Genomic DNA, 22,351 nt, shown 5'->3' with positions numbered 1-22,351 from the left:
ACAAAGTTGGGGCTACAATTGATGTAAAAAAGCTATAAGGACTACATCCAGTTGTTCTTGGTGGGGGGCAAACATTGTCAGGAATTTTTTTTTTTTGAGCTACACCCAGTAGCACTCAAGGGTTACTCTTGGCTCTGCACTCAGAAAAGGCTCCTAGCAGGCCCAGTGGAACATATGGGATGCCGGATATTGAACCTAGGTCTGTCCCGGGTCGGCTGTGTGCAAGGCAAATGCCCTACCGCTGTGCTCTCTTTCTGCCCCATAGGAATTATTTTTTTTTGTTCATGTAAGGAATTATTTTTTTGTTCATGTAAGGCATGTAGGCTACCTCTTAGGTTCCTGGAAATTGATTTAAGTTAATTAATGTATTCCAGAGCCCAAGAGATCATATAGTGGATAAGTTTATTGCCTTGCATGTGGCCAACACACTTTTACTCCCTGGCATAGTATATGGTTCTCTGAGCAACAGCAGGAATGATTCCAGAATACAAACCAGGAGTAATCCCTTTGCCATATTTCTAACCCCAGGTGAGAGTCTGAAGCAGGGGTAGCCACAAAGAATTAATAAAGCAAACCAGCCACAGGGAGAAAATCATGAAGTCATGACCATTTCAAATTTAACCGAAAGGGGGAGGCTCTAGTAAGACACAAATGGACCTATCCAGGTGGACTTTTACAAGTCAAAGGGTAGTTAGTGAAAAGAAAGACGAAGTTAGGTAATGCTTTTGTTTTGGGTAAAAGCAAGGTATTTCAACAATTTACCTTTTTTTGTTAAAAAAATTGAGAGTGGCTGCATAAGCTTTGTTCTGTTTTTCTCTGTAAGAGGCAGGAATTCCAGAAAAGAGCTAGAAAAGTGGCTGTTAATTTGCATAGACACAGTAAAATCTGGGGAAATAAAAAGAAAAAAAATGTTAGTGTCAAATAAGGTGGTGAGGAAATTTTTTAATTACTAGGAATCACTGCTAGTGAGGGTAAACTTAGCTGTAAAAGTGTCATAGGTTAGATGGTGTATACATCATTCTCAAAACAATTACCCTTTTCCATATCCTTATACATATCACAAAACGTTTTTCTTTTCCTTTTTTTTTTTGATTTTTTTAAAAATTTTTATTTTTAATTATGAGAACAAAGATGCAAAGAAAGAGGACAAGGTAAAGTTACAGTGGAAGGACAATCACCCATAACATAATTCTCAGAAGTCCCCTTGCTGATATCTTAACTTTGAAATTTCAGCCAAAGAGCATTAAGATAAATAAGACAGGGCCCGGAGAGATAGCACAGCGGCGTTTGCCTTGCAAGCAGCCGATCCAGGACCAAAGGTGGTTGGTTCGAATCCCGGTGTCCCATATGGTCCCCCGTGCCTGCCAGGAGCTATTTCTAAGCACATAGCCAGGAGTAACCCCTGAGCACTGCCGGGTGTGGCCCAAAAACAAAACAAAACAACAACAACAACAAAAAAGATAAATAAGACAGAATCCATGTACAATTACTTTGTCCCTCGGGTCCCCAGATTGTAACACATTATAATATTTCTTAATAGCTCACAAGGCAATCTAAAGCCATAAAACTTACGTAATTCTTTAATCATTACAGGCATAGTATTTTTTTACATTTCCATGTACATGCATATTAGCTTAAGTTAACCTCAAATTTTAAGTGGGTTCTTTTTAAGGATTAGAGTCAAAGGTGTTAGAGTGGCAATTGTTGTTTGCATTGGCCCACCAAAATATGAGGGACGTGGAAAGGAATAACCTTGGCCTAAATACAAAGAGACCCGACCCCTGAAGTTTCCTGGCACAAGACCAACTCTAGGCTCCAGGCAAGCTAGATCGTCCAATCCAAGACATTGTCTGTAGTGCCAACACACATTTATTTTTCACACAGTCTCTGTTGTTGGTATCATGTTTCTGTATTAAAGATCCTGGAATCTGCATATCCTACATTGAAGTCAGGATGTGGAGCGTCCTCTCCTTTCACCTCACAATCAAAGGGCAATGCAGGGAGCCCTGTCCTGTAAGCAGGTCGTTGTTGTTGTTAAGTCTTCTCAGTGTTAACAGAAGTCTCTTTTGAGCAGGTCGATGTCTGAGCAGTGTAGGGTCTTCCGTGGTAGAGGATTGCTTCCAGGTGATGTTATAGACAAGCCTGGATGTTTCGTGGATGGCTTCCCTGGTTCAGGAGTGAATGGAAAATGCCCTTTCTTCTGAGGTCTGTGCCAGGTCGTTATGTCAGTGTTCAGGGTGTAAGGTCCCTTTGCACTACAAGATTTGTGTGTTCCAATCTCTATTAGATAGGATCTTATTTGTATGTATAGTATTTTCCCATGTCCAATGATTCCCATGATATGGTTCAACCATAATTATTAAACTGGGGGACTCTTTCACCAAAATTCCTTGTTAAACAGCTCATAAAGAGAAGATAAAAAGTGGTTAGAATCGTCACTGTATAAGACAACATTTAGTAAGAATTATAGCTGTCAGAGAAAAAAACACAAAATATTCTAAAGAAATACGTGTCCATTTTATGTATCTTGAAACAGTTTGGGGTTGTTACACGGCTTTGGTCTGTGATTAGGATTGTACACTACTGAAGTTAAAAAGAGTAATGTAGGTTAGTGACTTTTGGGGGGGGTTAGAGTGTTAAGGAGTAAAAAAGAGCTTTGTAGGGGTGTGGGAAAGGGCAGAATACAAAATGAACATTCTGGATACGCAAAACATAACATAAGGATAAGGAATACTCTTAATACATAAAGTGCACACAGAGGTACAAGCCCCTGCGTGGATCTGTAGATTTTGGATGCCTAGGGAGGAATTTCTCACCCCCTCCCCCAAGGGCCTGATTAACCAGGCGTGGCCCTGAAGACCCACCTGGTGTGGGGGGATCTTGGTCCCCTGGACTAAGTGGTCAGCCCAGGGGGCTTATGGCTAGCTGTCCTGCCCAGAGCTCTTAACATACCATTCGAAGACACCCAGAAGTCCTGGCATGCGGAGTGTTCTGAGCCCAGCCCTGCCTCTGTAGATTTTGGATGCATAGGGAGGAATTTCTCACCCCCCTCCCCCCAGGGCCCAATTAACCAGGCGTGGCCCTGAAGACCCGCCTGGTGTGGGGGGATTTCGGTCCCCTGGACTAAGTGGTCAGCCCAGGGGGCCTATGGCTAGCTGTCCTGCCCAGAGCCCCCAACATACCAGTCGAAGACACCCAGAAATCCTGGCATGTTCTTTTCCTTTTTTTTGGGGGGGGGGCCACACTCAGTAACACTCAGGGGTTACTCCTGGCTATGCGCTCAGAAATTGCTCCTGGCTTGGAGTACCATATGGGACACCAGGGGATTGAACTGCAGTCCGTCCTTGGCTAGCATGGGCAAGCAGACTCCTTACCACTTGTGCCACTGCTCCAGTCCCACAAAACTTTTTCTCTCAACATAAATAAACATTAGGACCTTTTTTGCAAATTATACTTAATTTGAAATCAATTTCCTAAATATTCTTACACCAAGCACTGTAATATGAATCTAGAGTATCCAAGTTCCCTTTCCATAAAATTCTCTTAACAAAATCATAAGAACATTTATATATATATATATATATATATATATATATATATATATATATATATATGTATATATATATAGTTTGAAAATAAGTTTGCTATAACATTCTTATAATACGCACTATAATAGGAGTCTATAGTATCCAAGTTCCTTTTCCATAGACCTCTGTGGATAAAGACATTAGAACATTTTCACAGACATAGTTAATTTGAGAATAAGTTGCTAAATGATATACACAATCAAACATCATAGCAATTGGGAAACATTCACTAGGATAGCCAAGAACCATTGGCTTTTGACCCACACCTGGAGGCACTCAGGGGTTACTCTTGGGTCTGTGCTCAGAAATTGCTCCTATTAGGTTCAGGGACCATATGGGATGCTGGGGATCAAAGCTGGCTCTGTCCTGGGTCAGCTGCATGCAAGGCAAATGCCCTACCACTGTGCTAGCACTCTGACCCCAGAACTGTGAAAATATTAAGCCACTAGAGTTTGACACATAATTATCTATTTGCAGTGGGTCACAAAACAATGATGTAGTTACTAAGTTCTATGTGAGTAGAACGCACAGTTTAACCATCAATATAGTGACTGGTACAAATAGAATCAAGAGAGTAACCTAGAGGAAAGTTAATTTTGGAGCTGACTCAGGTGCAGGAGGTTCTGAAAGCAACTTCTTGGTCTTTGGTTTGGTCTTAATGTCTTCATCTCACCTTCTGTGGTATGCTGCTGAGGTTGCCTGGGATGGAAAGGTCCTATTACCTGGACTGGAATCCGGGTGGGGGGACCCACTCATCTACCTGCTGTTGGCCCCCCTTCAACAGGGCTGTCTCTTTGTCTTCTACCTCATCAGTGATCTCTATAGGCTGCTGCAAGTTGGAGGGCTGAAGTCCTAGTTTAAAGTGTCTTTGGTGGAAGAAATGCAATGGGTGTCAGCATTTGGAATGCTGCTCCGTGTACCGTATTTATTCGAGTATAACGCGCAAAATATTCTACCAAAAAAAGAAATCAAAGTTTGGGTGCACGTTATAAATGAGGGCTGGGGTGGGGTGGCAGGGCGGCCGGCCCAATGAGGACGTAGGCGAATTGTGAGTTCGCACTGCGTCTTTTCCGGGCTAGCCTATCTCTCGTGACATCCTGAGTTCAAATGTCATGGGAAGACATACCGAAAGAAATGATCATCAAGAGGTTTTTGAGGACAGGCATCAGCAATAAAATGGACAGAAGACGACCTACTGTGGAATTCAGACTCAGAAGAAAGCCAAGACACTGGAGAAACAGATGTTCCTGCCAACTGGGACACTGATGAAAAATTAACTTGAGAAAAATGGGAACAACTCTTTAGTGTAACTGATGATGAATCTGACTTGGAAGCATTTTAAATAAATATTGTTCCTGGTAATTTTATTTCGGTATTGTGTTTATACCAATTTACGTTGTCAATAAATGATTTTTATCATGGCCGCACGTGTTCAACAACGGTTTTTTTTTTATCAGTTACAATGCTTGGTGTGAAACAAAATTTTATACCGATTTTTAATTGAAAATTAGAGGTTGTGTTATACATGGGTGCGTGTTATACTCAAATAAATACGGTAGTTAGCTCTCTCCCCTTCACTGCCTGTTTCTACCCTGCGTGAGGGGGACTTTGCCACCATAGGTGGTGGGGCAGCTGAGCAAAGCTGGGGGATGAATTGGCAGAACCTATGTCAATTGGGAGCATTGCAGCTACCTTTCACTGGCACATCGTCAAGTCCAGATACATTTTCAGCATCTGTACCCTTTTATCCTTTCATGATATCAATCAAACTCAATAGTTTTCTATGTTCATCACTACACAGAAACTTCCTGGGATTTTCTTTTAATAGCTGTCCAGTGAACAAAGATATCTTCTTTGGTATCATTTTTGTTGACAAATCCATAACCATTCTGGGAATTGAACCACTTGACAGTGCCCAGGACTTGGATGGCTAGCACTGGCTTCTCCACTGGACTCCAGATTTGGAGTACAAGGGTATCTCTGGGTGAGCCATTTTTAGCATGTGAGTCTGCAGAGATGGTAGCTGGCTCATTATCCTTGGGAAATGGGAGTCTCTCTGGTTTAGTGCCAAAGTGAATGATAAATAGCCTTGGGAAGGCCTTTCTTTACATTGAGAACTCACAGTGGGAAGCCACCCCTCCCTTCTTGGGGCATGTGTGCAGAAGAATCTGTAGGGAACTTAATATGTGCAGTCCAGAGTTAGAAATGTAGGTAGATGGACCAGAGCAATATGAAGCCATTCAGAAGGAGAGTCACGTGTACCAATGTTCCAGTGAAGGGCCCTACACATTAATTTCAGCTCTAGGTGATTATCTAATAGAGGGTCAAGTCAGTCACCATCATTGGGGTCTTCTTGAGTCCCTGGTCCCTTCTCAAGCCCCAGATATAAAATAAATCCCCTTGCCATATTTTCTTTTTTTTTTTTTTTTTTGGTTTTTGGGCCACACCCGTTTGACGCTCAGGGGTTACTCCTGGCTATGTGCTCAGAAATCGCCCCTGGCTTGGGTGGACCATATGGGACGCCGGGGGATCGAACCGCGGTCCTTCCTTGGCTAGCGCTTGCAAGGCAGACACCTTACCTCCAGCGCCACCTACCCGGCCCGCCTTGCCATATTTTCAACCCCGGTAAGCTGGTCTGAAACAGGGTAGCTGTGAAGAATTAAGAAACCAACCCAGGCAAAGGGAGAAAATCATGGAGTTGGGTAGATTCTTGCTTTGTGGTCTCTCTGGGCCTGCCAAACTGAAAATTTAAGAGTTGAAGTACCCACTTGGCAAGGGAGTGTTGAGTGAGAGACAAAAGTATCTGTCCATGTGGACTTTTACAAGTTAAAGTGGTTAGTGAAAAGAAAGGGGACATTGGAGAACACCTTTATTTTAAAAGCACAATGTTCCAACAATGCTTATAACTTTACCTCCTTTTAGTACACAGCTCTTGTCCAGAGTGATTAGTTCCAACTGTCATTGTCATGGTGGTCTCTTGTCTGTCTTGTCTGTCTGCACTAGTCCTCCTCGACTTAGTTATCTTTGGATATTATTATCATACTATCATTATTTTTTAATATCTCCTACCAACATGTGTGAGATCATTTTGTCTATGTTTCTCTGACTTATTTCATTTAGCATAATATTCTATATCCAACATATATAAGAAAGTTTCATGACTTTATTATATCCTAATAGCTTTGTAGGACATTACAGATGTGAATATGTATCATTCATCATGCACATCATACAGATGTGTAGATGTATCATAGTTTCTTTATCCATTCATGGGTTCTTAGGCATTTGAGTTGTTTCCAGATTCTGAGTGTTATGAATAGTTTTGCAGTGAACATAGGAGTGCAAGTCTTTTCTGACTTGTGTTTTTGGGTCCTTAGAAATATTCCCAAGAGAAGTATTGTTGGATCATATGGGAGCTCGATTTCTAGTTAGTTGAGTAGTCCATAGTGTTTTACAGAAAGACTCGACCAGTTAGCAGTAATTACCCACCAACAGTGATTGCAAGTCCCTTTCTCCCAGAATTCACACCAGCATTGGTTTTATTGTTCTTTTTGATGTGTATCAGTTTCTGTGGTGTGAAATGATATCTCATTGTTGTTTTGATTTGCATCTTCCTAATGGTGAGTGATTTGGAGAATTATTTCATATGCCTTCTGGAATTTCTATTTCTTATTTGAGGAAGTCTCTGTTCATCTCTTCTCCACAGTTTTTGGTGCAGTTAGATTTTTTTTCTTAAGTTCTACCAGTGCCTTATATATCTTTGATATTAACCCCTTATCACATCAGATAGGCATTGGGTAAAGAATTTCTTCTTTTTTTTAATAGTTTTTATTTTGACCAGGTGGATTACAAATCTTCCACAGTAATATTTCAGGTACATATTGACATTGAATCAGGGGAATTCCCACCACCGAAGTTGTCCTCCCTCCACCCCCATTCCCAACATGCATCCCACATTTTTCTCCTTTACCCCTTGGGCTGCTAGTATAAGTGGTCCCCTCTGTGTTTAGCTTGTTGTAGATTGGATATAGACTCTGTTATTGTTAGCTTAGGGTTTGGTGTTTAATTACTACTTAGTGATCATACAACTGTTTGGTCTTGGTACCCTCCATTATTTCCCCCTCAATTTGAGAGGCAGAACAAGATGGTTCAAGTTATATGGTTCTGTTTGAAGAAAAGAAAAAAAAAAAAGAAAATGGGGTAAAAATCAAAAAGCAAAAAATGGGCAGAGTCCTTCTAGGGGCTATAAATATTAATTTGAGAGAAGAAAGGGAAAAAGTAAGAGAAACACAACAACAATACAAAAAGAATAATCAAACAAAAAATCCAAATAGCACCGCAGCAATAAAGACAACCACCACACAATAACCACAGTCCTGTTCTCTCTATACTGTTTTTTTCTGCTGTTGCTCATTTCTTTATGGTATAATGTGTAGTCAAGGCTTTGGGTAGTTCCTCTTCCACTTGTTTTGGACACTACTCCCCAGTAAATGTTGACATTTACAGTGTTTGGAGTTTCTACCCTGTTAAACCATTATATTTGTTCGTGGAGTATTATATGTATATATGGTGTATATTCTAGGTACTTCAGAATAGTGCTATCATTCTGTGTTTATCTCTCATCTTCTGGCTTACTTCATTTAACATACTATCTTGATCTCTGTTGCATAGTGATCTGATAGGATACTTCTGATACTCTTTATATTTGTGACTTTATGTAAGTTAGATTTATATCCTAGGGCATAGTGTATTCTAGAGAACGCTCCATGTGCACTTGAGAAAAAAGTGTTTTCTGTTTTATGGGGGTGGAGGGCCTTATATAAGTCTATTAGCCCTAGTTCTTCTAATTTCTCATTTAGGGCTCTTATTTCTTGCTAGTTTTCTGTCTGGTGGATCTGTCCAGTGATGATAGTGGAGTATTGAAATTTCTTACTACCATCACATTACTTTCCATGTTTCCCTAGTTTTGTGAGCATTTGCTCACATATGCCTTACATATGCCTCACATTTGCCTTACATATGTTGCTGGCACTGCGTTTGGTGCATAAATATTGACCAGAGTTAGTACTTCGTTATCTAGCGTTCTCCTGATCAGTAAGTAATGACCCCCTTTGTCTCTGATCACTTTCTTGAGGTTGAATGCAATTTGGTATGATATAAGAATGGCTATCCCAGATTTTTTTTTTGGTTTCCATTATCTTGAATAATTGATTTCTATACTTTTATTCTGAGCCTGTGTCTATCCTGTACTTGTAGGTTTCTTGCAGACAGCAGAAATCCGGTTTTTGTTTTTTGATCCAAGACTCTACTATGTGTCTTTTAATGGGAGAGTTTAGTCCATTGATATTTAAGGAGATTTTTGCTAGGGAGGGCTGTTGTGCAGTTGTATTATGTAGGGTGGTTATTGTTACAATTGAGTGTTTGGATTGTGTAATTCATCTCTGAGTATATCATTTAGAATTGGTTTTGTTTGCGCAAATAATGCAAGTTTTTTTGTCTGAGAATATTTTTAGTTCTCCCTCCCATATGAATGAGGGTTTTGCTGGGATGGACTCTTGGTTGGAAGTTTCTTTATTTAGTTGTTTAAATATGTCATATGTCATTCCATTGTCTTCTTGCTTGAGTTATTTCAAATGGGAGATCTGGTCTGATTTTTTTTAATACATAGAAATTTTATTTCACATAAAAATAAGTAGTGGGTGAGAAATACCATAGAAAAGAATCAAAATCCCCTTCACTAATAAAGGAGCTTCCTACACATAACTTTACTGCTTACGTTGTCTGACTAGTAATTCTTGTCAACTTGGTTTTCTTATATTCTTTGGCTTTTTGCTTTATTCGCATTCTTTGATTTCTTCAAGAGCTCTAGGCCATTGAAGCCTTTTACTCTCTATGCCCAGCCATTTCCCTCTCATTTTTATCAAAACTCAGTCTTACAATCTATGATTGCACTACATAGTGCATCCTTTTATCTTATGTTTATTTAACATCCTCATTTCTCTTTTTCCTTGTTCTTAATCTGGAAAATATGACACTGCTATTCTATGCCCTATGAATATTACTATTGACACACAAACAATGGTGATTCTGGAGTTCATCTTATATCGATGCTATAAATCTCCAGTAGACACTGCATTGTCCAGTTGCTGCTCTTAGCTTGTCTTTATTCTCTATATATTCAAAATGGCTTGATTACCACTTCATTAGCTTACATCAATTTTGTTTTGTTTTTATTTTTTATTTTTTTATAAATATATTTCCATAATTGAAATTTACTTTTTTATTTATTTATTTATTTATTTTTATTTAGACACCTTGATTACATACATGATTGTGTTTGGTTTTCAGTCATGTAAAGAACACCACCCATCACCAGTGCAACATTCCCATCACCAATGTCCCAAGTCTCCCTCGTCCCCACCCGACCCCCGCCTGTACTCTAAACAGGCTCTCCATTTCCCTCATACATTCTCATTATTAGGACAATTCAAAATGTAGTTATTTCTCCAACTAAACTCATCACTCTTTGTGGTGAGCTTCCTGAGGTGAGCTGGAACTTCTAGCTCTTTTCTCTTTTGTGTCTGAAAATTGTTATTGCAAGAATTGTCTTTCATTTTTCTTAAAACCCATAGATGAGTGAGACCATTCTGCGTTTTTTTTTCTCTCTCTCTGACTTATTTCACTCAGCATAATAGATTCCGTGTACATCCATGTATAGGAAAATTTCATGACTTCATCTCTCCTGACAGCTGCATAATATTCCATTGTGTATATGTACCACAGTTTCTTTAGCCATTCGTCTGTTGAAGGGCTTCTTGGTTGTTTCCAGAGTCTTGCTATGGTAAATAGTGCTGCATTGAATATAGGTGTAAGGAAGGGGTTTTTGTATTGTATTTTTGTGTTCCTAGGGTATATTCCTAGGAGTGGTATAGCTGGATTGTATGGGAGCTCGATTTCCAGTTTTTGGAGGCATCTCCATATCGCTTTCCATAAAGGTTGAACTAGATGGCATTCCCACCAGCAGTGGATAAGAGTTCCTTTCTCTCTACATCCCAGCCAACACTGTTTGTTCTCATTCTTTGTGATGTGTGTCATTCTCTGTGGTGTGAGGTGGTACCTCCTAGTTGTTTTGATTTGCATCTCCCTGATGATTAGTGATGTGGAGCATTTTTTCATGTGTCTTTTGGCCATTTGTATTTCTTCTTTGTCAAAGTGTCTGTTCATTTCTTCTCCCATTTTTTGATAGGATTAGATGTTTTTTTTTTCTTGTAAAGTTCTGTCAGTGCCTTGTATATTTTGGAGATTAGCCCCTTATTTGATGGGTATTGGGTGAATAGTTTTTCCCACTCAGTGGGTGGCTCTTGTATCCTGGGCACTATTTCCTTTGAGGTGCAGAAGCTTCTCAGCTTAATATATTCCCATCTGTTAATCTCTGCTTTCACTTGCTTGGAGAGTGCAGTTTCCTCCTTGAATATGCCTGTAATGTCCTGGAGTGTTTTGCCTATGTGTTGTTTTATATATCTTATGGTTTTGGGTCTGATATCAAGGTCTTTAATCCATTTGGATTTTACCTTCGTACATGATGTTAGCTGGGGGTCTAAGTTCAATTTTTTGCAAGTGGCTAGCCAGTTGTGCCAACACCACTTGTTGAAGAGGCTTTCCCTGATCCATTTAGGATTTCCTGCTCCTTTATCAAAAATTAGGTGATTGTATGTCTGGGGAACATTCTCTGAGTATTCAAGCCTATTCCACTGATCTGAGGGCCTGTCCTTATTCCAATACCATGCTGTTTTGATAACTGTTGCTTTGTAGTACAGTTTAAAGTTGGGGAAAGTAATTCCTCCCATATTCTTTTTCCCAATGATTGCTTTAGCTATTCTAGGGTGTTTATTGTTCCAAACTAATTTCAAAAGTGCCTGATCACTTCTTTGAAGAATGTCATGGGTATTTTTAGAGGGATCACATTAAATCTGTATAATGCCTTAGGGAGTATTGCCATTTTGATGATGTTAATCCTGCCAATCCATGAGCAGGGCATGCGTTTCCATTTCCGTGTGTCCTCTCTTATTTCTTGCAGCAGAGTTTTATAGTTTCTTTGTATAGATCCTTCACATTTTTAGTCAAGTTGATTCCAAGATATTTGAGTTTGTGTGGCACTATTGTGAATGGGGTTGTTGTCTTAATGTCCATTTCTTCCTTATTACTATTGGTGTATAGAAAGGCCATTGATTTTTGTGTGTTAATTTTGTAGTCTGCCACCTTGCTAGATGAGTCTATTGTTTCTAGAAGCTTTTTGGTAGAGTCTTTAGGGTTTCCTAAGTAGAGTATCATGTCATCTGCAAACAGTGAGAGCTTGACTTCTTCCTTTCCTATCTGGATTCCCTTGATATCTTTTTCTTGCCTAATCGCTATAGCAAGTACTTCCAGTGCTATGTTGAATAGGAGTAGTGAGAGAGGACAGCCTTTTCTTCTGCCAGAATTTAGCAGGAAGGCTTTTAGTTTTTCTCCATTGAGGATAATATTTGCCACTGGCTTGTGGTAGATGGCCTTAACTATATTGAGAAAGATTCCTTCCATTCCCATCTTGCTGAGAGTTTTGATCAAGAATGGGTGTTGGATCTTATCAAATGCTTTCTCTGCATCTATTGATATGATCATGTGGTTTTTATTTTTCTTGTTGTTGATGTTGTGTATTATGTTGATAGATTTATAGATGTTAAACTATCCTTGCATTCCTGGGATGAAACCTACTTGATCATAGTGGATGATCTTCTGAATGAGGCATTGAATCCTATTAGACAGGATTTTGTTGAGGATCTTTGCACCTGCATTCATCAGCGATATTGGTCTGTAATTTTCTTTTTTTGTAGCATCTCTGTCTGTTTTAGGTATCAAGGTGATGTTGGCTTCATAAAAGCTATTTGGAAGTGTTTCCGTTTGTTCAATTTCATGAAAGAGTCTTGCCAGGATTGGTAGTAGTTCCTCTTGGAAAGTTTGAAAGAATTCATTAGTGAATCCATCTGGGCCTGGGCTTTTGTTTTTTGGCAGACATTTGATTACCGTTTTAATTTCATCAATGGTGATGGGGGTGTTTAGATATGCTACATCCTCTTCCTTCAACCGTGGAAGATTATAAGAGTCCAAGAATTTATCCATTTTTTCCAGGTTCTCCTTTTTAGTGGCATAGAGTTTCTCAAAGTAGTTTCTGATTACCCTTTGAATCTCTGTCATATCAGTAGTGATCTCTCCTTTTTCATTCCTAATACGAGTTATCAAGTTTCTCTCTCTCTCTCTCTCTCTCTCTTTCTTTGTTAGTTTTGCCAGTGGTCTATCAATCTTGTTTATTTTTTCAAAGAACCAACTTCTGCTTTTGTTGGTCTTTCGGATTGTTTTTTGGGTTTCCACTTTGTTGATTTCTGCTCTCAGCTTTGTTATTTCCTTCTGTCTTCCTATTTTTGGGTCCTTTTGTTGAGCACTTTCTAGTTCTATTAGCTGTGTCATTAAGCTACTCAAGTAAGCTCCTTCTTCCTTCCCGATGTGTGCTTGCGAAGCTATACATTTTCCTCTCAGTACTGCTTTTGCTGTGTCCCAGAAGTTCTGATAGTTTGTGTCTTTATTGTCATTTGTTTCCAGGAACCTTTTGATTTCCTCCTTGATTTCATCTCGGACCCACTGTTTATTGAGCATGAGGCTGTTTAACTTCCAGGTGTTAAAGATTTTCTTCTGAGTCCCTTTGGAATTCAGAAAATATTTCAGAGCCTTTTGGTCAGCGAAGGTAGTCTGCAAAATTTCTATCCTCTTGATATTATGGAGGTATGTTTTATGTGCCAGCAGGTAGTCTATCCTGGAGAATGTCCCATGTACATTGGAGAAGAATGTGTATCCAGGTTTCTGGGGATGGAGTGTCCTATATATATCCACTAGGCCTCTTTCTTCCATTTCTCTCCTCAGGTCTAGTATATTCTTGTTGGGTTTCAGTCTGGTTGACCTATCCAGTGTTGACAAAGCCGTGTTGAGGTCCCCCACAATTATTGTGTTGTTATTGATATTATTTTTCAGATTTGTCAATAGTTGTATTAAATATTTTGCTGGCCCATCATTCGGTGCATATATGTTTAGGAGAGTTATTTCTTCCTGCTCTACATACCCCTTGATTAATATAAAATGTCCATCTTTGTCCCTTACAACCTTCCTGAGTATAAAGTTTGCATTATCTGATATTAGTATGGCCACTCCAGCTTTTTTATGGGTGTTGTTTGATTGGATAACTTTTCTCCAGCCTTTTATTTTGAGTCTATGTTTGTTCTGACTATTCAGTTGTGTTTCTTGTAGGCAGCAGAAAGTTGGATTGAGCTTTTTGATCCATTTAGCCACTCTGTGTCTCTTGACTGGTGCGTTTAGTCCATTGACGTTGAGAGAAAGAATTGTCCTGCGATTTAATGCCATCTTTATATCAAAATTTGGTGTGTCTTTTGGTTAGTCTTGTCTTAAATTTTTTCTTTCAGTTTTTCTCTTAAGACTGGTTTTGAGTCTGTAAAGTTTCTGAGCTGTTTTTTGTCTGTGAAACCATGTATTCTTCCATCAAACCGGAAAGTGAGTTTTGCTGGGTATTGTATTCTAGGTGAAGCATTCATTTCATTCAGTCTTGTCACAATATCCCACCACTGCTTTCTGGCCTTGAGTGTCTCTTGTGACATGTCTGCTGTAAATCTCAAGGATGCTTGCTTGAACGTAATTTCCCCTTTTTATTTTGATGTTTTCAGAATTCTGTCTCTATCAGTGGGATTTTTCATTGTGACTAGGATGTGTCTTGGGGTGGTTTTTTTGGTTGGTACTCTTCGAGCATGCAGGATTTAATCACATATTTTCTTTAGCTCTGGAAGTTTCTCTTTAATGATGTTCTTGACTGTTGATTCTTTCTGGAAATTTTCTTCCTGGTTCTCTGGGACTCCAATGATTCTTAAGTTGTTTCTGTTGAGCTTGTCATAGACTTCTATTTTTATTTGTTCCCATTCTGTGACTAATTTTTCCATTGTCTGCTCATTTGCTTTAAGTTTTTTTTTCCCAATCTCTCCTGCTGTATGGAATTGTTATGTATCTCATCTTCCACAGCACCAAGTCTATTCTCAGCTTCTGATACCCTGTCCCAGAGCTTATCCATTTTGTCACTCACTTCGTTTACTGACTTTTTCAGACCTGTTAGTTGACATGCTATTTCAGTTTGGAGTTTTGTGATTTCTGTCTTCATATTTTCTTGGTTCTTATTAGTGTTCTGTTCAACTTGATCCATGGTTTCTTTGAGATCGTTGAGGATCTTCCATATTGCTAGTCTAAAGTCCTTATCTGAGAGGTTAATTAGTTGGTTGGTCATTATCTGGTCATCAGAATTGTCATCTTCATTCTCTATGTCTGATGCTGGCCTGCGTTGTTTCCCCATTGTCACACTTGTATTGTGGGTTTTTCTACATGTTGTGGTGGTATTCATTGGCTATATGATGCAGGCAGCACACTCCTCTGGCTCCGCCCTTTCTGGATGGGCCGACTTGCCTCTAAGGGAGGGGAGTCCTCCATGGATGAAGCCTCACACTGGATCAAATCTTAGGCCCGAGCATGCAACAGAGAAAACAGTCCAGAGAGAAATGCTTGCTTCTGTGAACCAGCACAGTTTTTAGTGTGATTTTTTTTCTTCTTGTTGCAATGGTGTTCTTTTCTTAGAAAGAGCACACAGCCACATAGCGAAGCGAAGCCAAAGTGCTCTGCTGGAGCCTCTTTTGGCCCACTCCCAAGAGGTTCATGCAAGAGGACAGTAGACAGATACACAGAGGAAGCACTCACAGTTTTTCTCAGTCAGGCCCCAATGGGCAGGCGTAGTTTCGTGGATTTTCCCAGCCTGATGTCACAAACAGGGGACCCAGTTTCTGCAAAGCTTAGCCGGTTTTTATGTTCTGGATTCCCACCCTGAAAATGGCCTCTGGGAGAGCGAGTTTTCTGGAGCCTCTTTTCGGCTCACTCCCAAGAGGCTCATGCAAGAGGACAGTAGACAGATACACAGAGGCAGCACTCACAGTTTTTCACAATCGGGCCCCACTGGGCAGGCGTAGTTTCGTGGATTTTCCCAGCCTGATGTCACAAACAGGGGACCTGGCTTCTGCAAAGCTTAGCCGGTTTTTATGTTCTGGAGTCCCGCCCTGAAAATGGCCTCTGGGAGAGCGAGTTTTCTGGAGCCTCTTTTTGGCTCACTCCCAAGAGGCTCATGCAAGAGGACAGTAGACCGATACACAGAGGCAGCACTCACAGTTTTTCACAGTCGGGCCCCACTGGGCAGGCGTAGTTTCATGGATTTTCCCAGCCTGATGTCACAAACCGGTTTGATTCTTATGTTCTTTCCTTTGTATTTGATGTTTTTTCTCTCACGTACTGTTTTAAGGAGTGTATCCTTCTCTCTCTCTCTCTCTCTCTCTCTCTCTCTCTCTCTCGCCATTTACATTACTCTATGTATTGGTGTTGGTTTATTAGGGTCTATTTTATTAGGGACTCTTTTCACCTCCTGGATTTGCACCAAGTCTCTTTCCAGAGAGGGAAAGTTTTCTGCTATTATTTCCCTAACCACTTCTTATCCCACTTTCTCTATTTCCTCCCTTCCGGTATTTCTACAATTCGTAGATTATTTCTTTTGTCTTTGTTCATTAAATACCTAACATTTTCTTCCAGTACTTTTCCTTTTATTTTATTATTGGCTTTTTTTTTGGTCATTTTTGGTTTGTAGTTTTTCTTCAAGTTCCTTTATGTGATTCTCCAACTGTGTAATTCTTCTATTATGGCTTGCTTAGACATTTTTTATTTCCTTTAATTCCATTTGTATGGATTCTTTCATATTCTGTAAAAGTTCTTTGAGTTTGTTGATTTGTTCGTCTATGGATTTCTTGAACTTGCTGGCTAGTGATGCTATGATTTCTTTTGTCATGGCTTGCAATGTTGCTTTTAGGTCTTCATCTATTGGGCCCTTGTGTTTTGGTGGACTTGGGAACTTGGATTTCTCTTCATATCCCTGGTTGTTAGTGTCTTCCTTAGTTTGCCTATATTTCTTTGCATTTGGTGGTTTGGGTTGGAGTGACTGAGCTCCACAGGGTGACTTGGCTCAACTGCCCCTCCCCTACCTGGCAGACAGTGAGGTTCAGCCCCCAGCTGTAGACAGGAACCGAGCCCCACCTCTCATTTTTTTAAGCCTGAAGTCTATATTATCTGACATTAATATAGTCATCCCAGCCTTTTTGAGTGAGTTTTTTTGTTTGAAAGATCATCTTCTAACTTTTGAGGTTTTTTATTTTTTATTTTTATTTATTTATTTATTTATTTGGTTTTTGGGCCACACCTCGCGGTACTCAGGGGTTACTTCTGGCTATCTGCTCAGAAATAGCTCCTGGCAGGCATGGGGGACCATATGGGACACCAAGATTCGAACCAACTACCTTAGGTCAGGACCTAAGGTCAGACAAGGCAAACACCGATGTGCTATCTCTCCGGCCCCAAGTTTTTTTTATTTTTGTATTGTATTTATGTATATTGTTTTTTATTTTGTATTTTGGGCCATGCCCAGGAGTGCTCAGCAGTTACTCCTGGTTTTGTACTCAGAAATTACTCCTAGCAGTCTTGGGGGACCATATGGGATGCTGGGAATCAAACTGTCCTGCGTTGGCTGCATGCCAGGCAAATGCCCTACCACTGTTCTATCTTTCTGGCCCCTAACTTTTATGTTTTAGTATGTGTTTGCTATGACTGTTAAATATGTTTCTTGCAGACAACATATTGTTGGATTTAATTATCTAATTAATTTTGCTACTCTCTGTCTCTTAACTTGTGTATTTAGTTTATTTACATTGATGTAATATTATCATGAAATTTTGTGCCATCTTTTCTTTTAAGTTTGGTATGTCTGTCAATTTGTCTTCTCATTTATTTAAAGAAAATGCATCACATAGTTGATCATAATATATTTGTTTCCAGATAAGTGAAAGCAAAATTATTGAGAAAAAATAGAGAGATCCCTTTGTCTGTGAAGCCAGGCAGGAGGAATCTGGCCCTGCTGTGTGATTACCAATTGGGAGAGACTGTGCGTGTTTCTCTACTGTTCTTCTAAACCTCTTCTGAGTGGGCCGAGAAGGACCCAGCAAAATCACTCTCCTAGAGACTCCAGAAGAGCATGGCCACTCCGCTTCACTTTGCGGCCACACGCTCTTTCTAGCTAATGAACCCCACAACATGCAGAAAAAAAATCACACTACAAGCGTGATAATGGGGAAACCTCGCAGGCAAACACCATGCACAGAGAATGAAGATAGCTCTGGTGAACCAAAAAATATCAACCATCTGATTAACCTCTCAGATAAGGAGATTAGAGTAGAAACATGGAGGATCCTCATGGAAATAAAGAAAACATAGCTCTAGCTGAACAGAACATAAAGACAGAAATCAGAAAACTCCAAACTGAAATAACAGGTCTGAAAAACATGGTAGCTCAACTGAAAAACTCAATGGACAGCCTCTCCAAGAGGTTATTAGCCTAGGACAGAATCAGTAAACTGGAAGATAAAATGTGGAACAACTCCACACAGCAGAAGAGATTGGAAAAGAACCTTAAGGAAAATGATCAGACACTGGAAAAAGTACTCAAGGAATGTGAATAGATGAAAATGGAAATCTTTGATAAACTCAACAGAAACAACATAAGAATCATTGGAGTCCCAGATGCCCTGGAAGGAGATTTCCAGGAAGTATCAACAGTCAAAGACATCATCACAGAGAAACTCCCAGAGCTAAAGACTGCATGGAATCAAATCCTGCATGCCCGAAGAGTACCAACTAGAAGAGACCCGAAGAAAAACACCCCAAGACACATCATACAGATAGAGATAGAATACTGAAAGCAGCAAGATCAAAAAGGGAAATTACATTCAAAGGAGCATCCTTAAGACTTACAGCAGACATGCCACAAGAAACTCAAGGCCAGAAGACAGTGGTGATATATTGTGACAAGACTGAATGAAATGGAGGCTTCACCTATAAAATACTGCACCTAGCCTGGCTCACATTCAGTTTTGAAGAAAGGATACATAGTTTCATGGATAAGCAACAGCTCAGAAACTTCACAGATGCAAAACCAGCATTAGAGAAAAAACTGAAAGGTCTACTTTAAGACAAGACAGACCAACAGACACACCAAACTTATACACAAAGATGACATTAAATCCTATGACAATAATCTCCCTCAATGTCAGTGGACTAAATGCACCAGTTAAGAGACACAGAGTGGCGAAATGGATCAAAAAGATGAACCCAACCTTGTTCTGCCTACAAGAGAAAAAATAGAAAGAAAATAAAATGGAAGAAAGAACAAGAAATATAGGGAAAAAAAGATTGTTTGAATAAAGAGTGTCTGTATAGCTGGACCAGTTGGAACATGGCAAATGTTTGTGGGCATGGTTACAGCTTCAAGTTTTCCCAGAAGAAAGGTGTGTGTGTGTGTGTGTGTGTGTGTGTGTGTGTGTGTCTATACTCTCTCCAAAAAGCCCTATTGGTATCAACCTCCAAGCTGGCATACCTGAAGTGTGGTCAGATCGGTGTCCTCGAAGGCAAATCAGAGAGGGTCACTGATGAGGCAGGGCCATTGTGCAGACAGCGATTCTGGGTGATGGAGTCAGCAAGTGTGGCTTTGGCAGGGTGGGGACTTGGTCCAACCTCTTCTCCCAAGATAGCCAGGTTTCTGCTGTGTGGGCCAGTGTAACCATAATCTATCATGGCTTGTTTTACATCTCATTTGAGAAAAGAGTGAGTCTATGGAGCTGGCCTGGTTTGAACATGGCTCACCTGTTTGTCTTTGTTTTTGTTTTTTTTGGGCCACACCTAGCAATGCTCAGGGGTTACTCCTGGCTCTGCACTCAGAAATTACTACTGGCAGGCTTTGGGGGACCATATGGGATGCTGCAAATTGAACCTGGGTCTGTCTCAGGTCAGCCACATGCAAGGCAAACATTCTATCAAACACTCTACTATTTTATTGCAGGCCCCCTCTGTTTGTCTATTCTCTCTCTTTTTTTAAGTTTAATTTTTATTTTTCATTTTGTTTTTGGGTCACAGTTGCGGAGCTCAGAAGTCGCTCCTGGCAGGCTTGGAGGACCATATGGGATGTTGGGATTTGAGCCAGGGTCTGTCCTGTATTGGCTGCATGCAAGGCAAACGCCTTACCACTGTGCTATTTCTCTGGTCCTGAAGTTTAAATTTAAAAAAAAATATTTTTTAGATTTTTGTTTGTCTTGTATTAATGTACATCTTTTAGGTCTTCTTTTAAAGTTGGTTTTGAGAGGCTGGAGAGATAGCATATCAGTAGGGCATTTGCCTTGCTGCTGACCCAGGACGGACCTGGATTAGATTCCTGGCATCCCATATGGTCCCCCGAGCCTGCCCGGAATGATTTCTGAGCACAGAACCAGGAGTAACCACTGAACGCCCCAGGTGTGGCCCCCCCAAAAACAGAAACAAACAAAAAAGGTGGTTTTGAGTCTATAAGGTCCCAAGCTGTTGTTGTTGTTGTGTTTTTCCATGAAGTTATGTGCCATTCTTTCAAATCTGAATGAGAGTCTGGTGATATCAGCCCCCAAACTGATGTACCGGAAGTGTGGTCTGATTTATGTCCCTGAAGAGAATCATAGAAAGTGATGAGGCAGGAAACGGAGAGATAGCATGGAGGTAAGGCGTTTGCCTTCCATGCAGAAAGACGGTGGTTTAAATCCCGGCATCCTATATGGTCCCCCGAGCCTGCGAGGAGGCTGCCCGGTGTGACCCAAAAACCAAAAACCAAAAAAAAAAAAAAAAAAAGTGATGAGGCAGGGCCTGCCCTTTCCTCCCAAGATGGCAGCTTTCTGCTTTGTGGCCAGTTTACCATGTTCTTTCATGATGCAGATAATTAGTTCTTTTTGTTTTCATTCCCAAATTCTCTTGTGAGCTGTTCATTTATTTCAACTCTTTGTGATCCTCTGCTGTTATCTAGCTTGTTTCTGAGCTCAATGATGTTATGTAGCTCATTTCTGAGCTCAATGATTCTGTCCTCAGCAACTATTACTTTTCCAGTAAGATTTTTATTTCACTTACCAAGGATTTCAGTTTTTTCATTTCTGTTCAAAGTCTTTTCATTTCTGCTCTCATATCCAGGAACACTGTCACCTGTGTCTCTGGTTGAGGCTTGTTGCTCTGTAATTTGGTGCTACACCTCTCATGGGATAGAGGCTCCTATTCAAGAAGGTTTTCGTCCTCTCTAGCCATGTGTCAGTGGTGAAAATGGCTTGGACATTAGTGAAGGCTAAAACAGGAAGTTGCCTGACTCTGGACAAATATCATCTATAATATCATCATCAACTTTTACTCACTTCAGTTATTTCATTATCAGTTTTGATTGACTATATTTTCAGCAGGTGATGCTGGCAATATCATTAATCAGTGTGAAATACAGAGACCCTGCAGACCTACTTTTAGGATGGAAAGTCTTTGGAATTTAGATTACATAAAATGGCAGAATGCCAATTGTTTTAAATTTAAGTTAGAAAAAGAATTGCCATTTGTTTCTAACCCACTCTGTGTGCTCTGCCTTCTGAAAAAAGATAAGACATTCAAAAGTTAAAAGAACTTTGTACTTTGGGTGGAATATTTTTTCCCAATTTCCTGAATTAATATTAGACTAGGAGGTGATAGTGATTTTTAGAGATTTTAAATGTTACAGAAAGACTTAGTTGAATCAGGCCCAAAAACCATATAAAGTAGAATTAATTGTGATGGATATGAGACCAGAGAGATAATACAGTGGGTAGGGCCTTTTCTTTGCATGTGGCTCACCTAGGTTTGATCCCTGGCACCATATATGATCCCTGAGTCCATCAGGAATGATCTCTGAGTGCAGAGTCATGAATAAGCCTTGAGCCTTGCCAGACTTACTTATGTGACCCCCAAAACAAAACTGAAACACCTAGGGAAGTAATAGAATTTTTTTATTTATTTGAGCCCGGGGACCATATGGGACACTGGGAGATTGAACTGGGTCAGCCACGTGCAAAGCAAATGCCCTACCACTGTGCCATCACTATGGCCCCAGTAATAGAGATATTTTAAAATATTATGAAAAATCCTGCATTCTGCTTCCCAAAAATTAGTACTCATAGTCTCCAAATATTTTTTTCAGATATTCACAGTATAAAGCCATTGGATGGTGTGAAAATTCTAGATCTAACAAGGTTTGTATTGTTTATTTATGCTTTGGTGATAAAGTTTTTACTTTCACTCAAAAAAAACTCATTTGGTTGTTAATAATGAATAAAATTATTTGATTTATTTAGATTATAAAAGGATACTTACATATTATTAGTAAAAATTTGGAAAGAATATCTACCTGTAATTCCATTACTTCAGAAAGGACAACTACAGTAGCTTTGGGTTTCTAAGCTTTATTAAATTTAAATTTATATAATTAAAATTGTATTTAAAATACAATATATTTAAAATTATGTTTAAATATATTTAAATGTACATTAAATATATTTATTTATATTTAAAATTTGTCTAATTTAAGAAAGAATAGTTTAAGGTATATTATAATCAAGGTTACCAAGATAATAAAGATCATGTTTTGAATATGTTTTCAGGTCACTTAATTTTCAACAAAAATAAAAGATGATATTTTATTATATAGTTACTTATTATCTCCAAATATTTCATGATCT

The 22,351-nt window shown here is 39.6% G+C and overlaps 1 protein-coding gene across 2 annotated transcripts in view; it reads left to right on the top strand.

Moving 5' to 3' along the window:
• Positions 1-22,351, top strand: part of SUGCT (succinyl-CoA:glutarate-CoA transferase) — a 1,072,384-nt gene that overhangs the window by 13,168 nt on the left and 1,036,865 nt on the right. For both annotated transcript variants that reach the window (XM_049781877.1, XM_049781876.1), the window contains exon 2: positions 21,814-21,865. In XM_049781877.1, coding sequence (XP_049637834.1) covers positions 21,814-21,865 — 52 coding nt within the window. The remainder of the gene's footprint in view (positions 1-21,813; positions 21,866-22,351) is intronic.

The sequence above is a fragment of the Suncus etruscus genome, chromosome 10 (genome assembly GCF_024139225.1).
Source record: "Suncus etruscus isolate mSunEtr1 chromosome 10, mSunEtr1.pri.cur, whole genome shotgun sequence".
Taxonomy (NCBI): domain Eukaryota; kingdom Metazoa; phylum Chordata; class Mammalia; order Eulipotyphla; family Soricidae; genus Suncus; species Suncus etruscus.
Note: the sequence above shows the minus strand (reverse complement) of the source record. Positions and strands in the feature narration are given on the sequence as shown.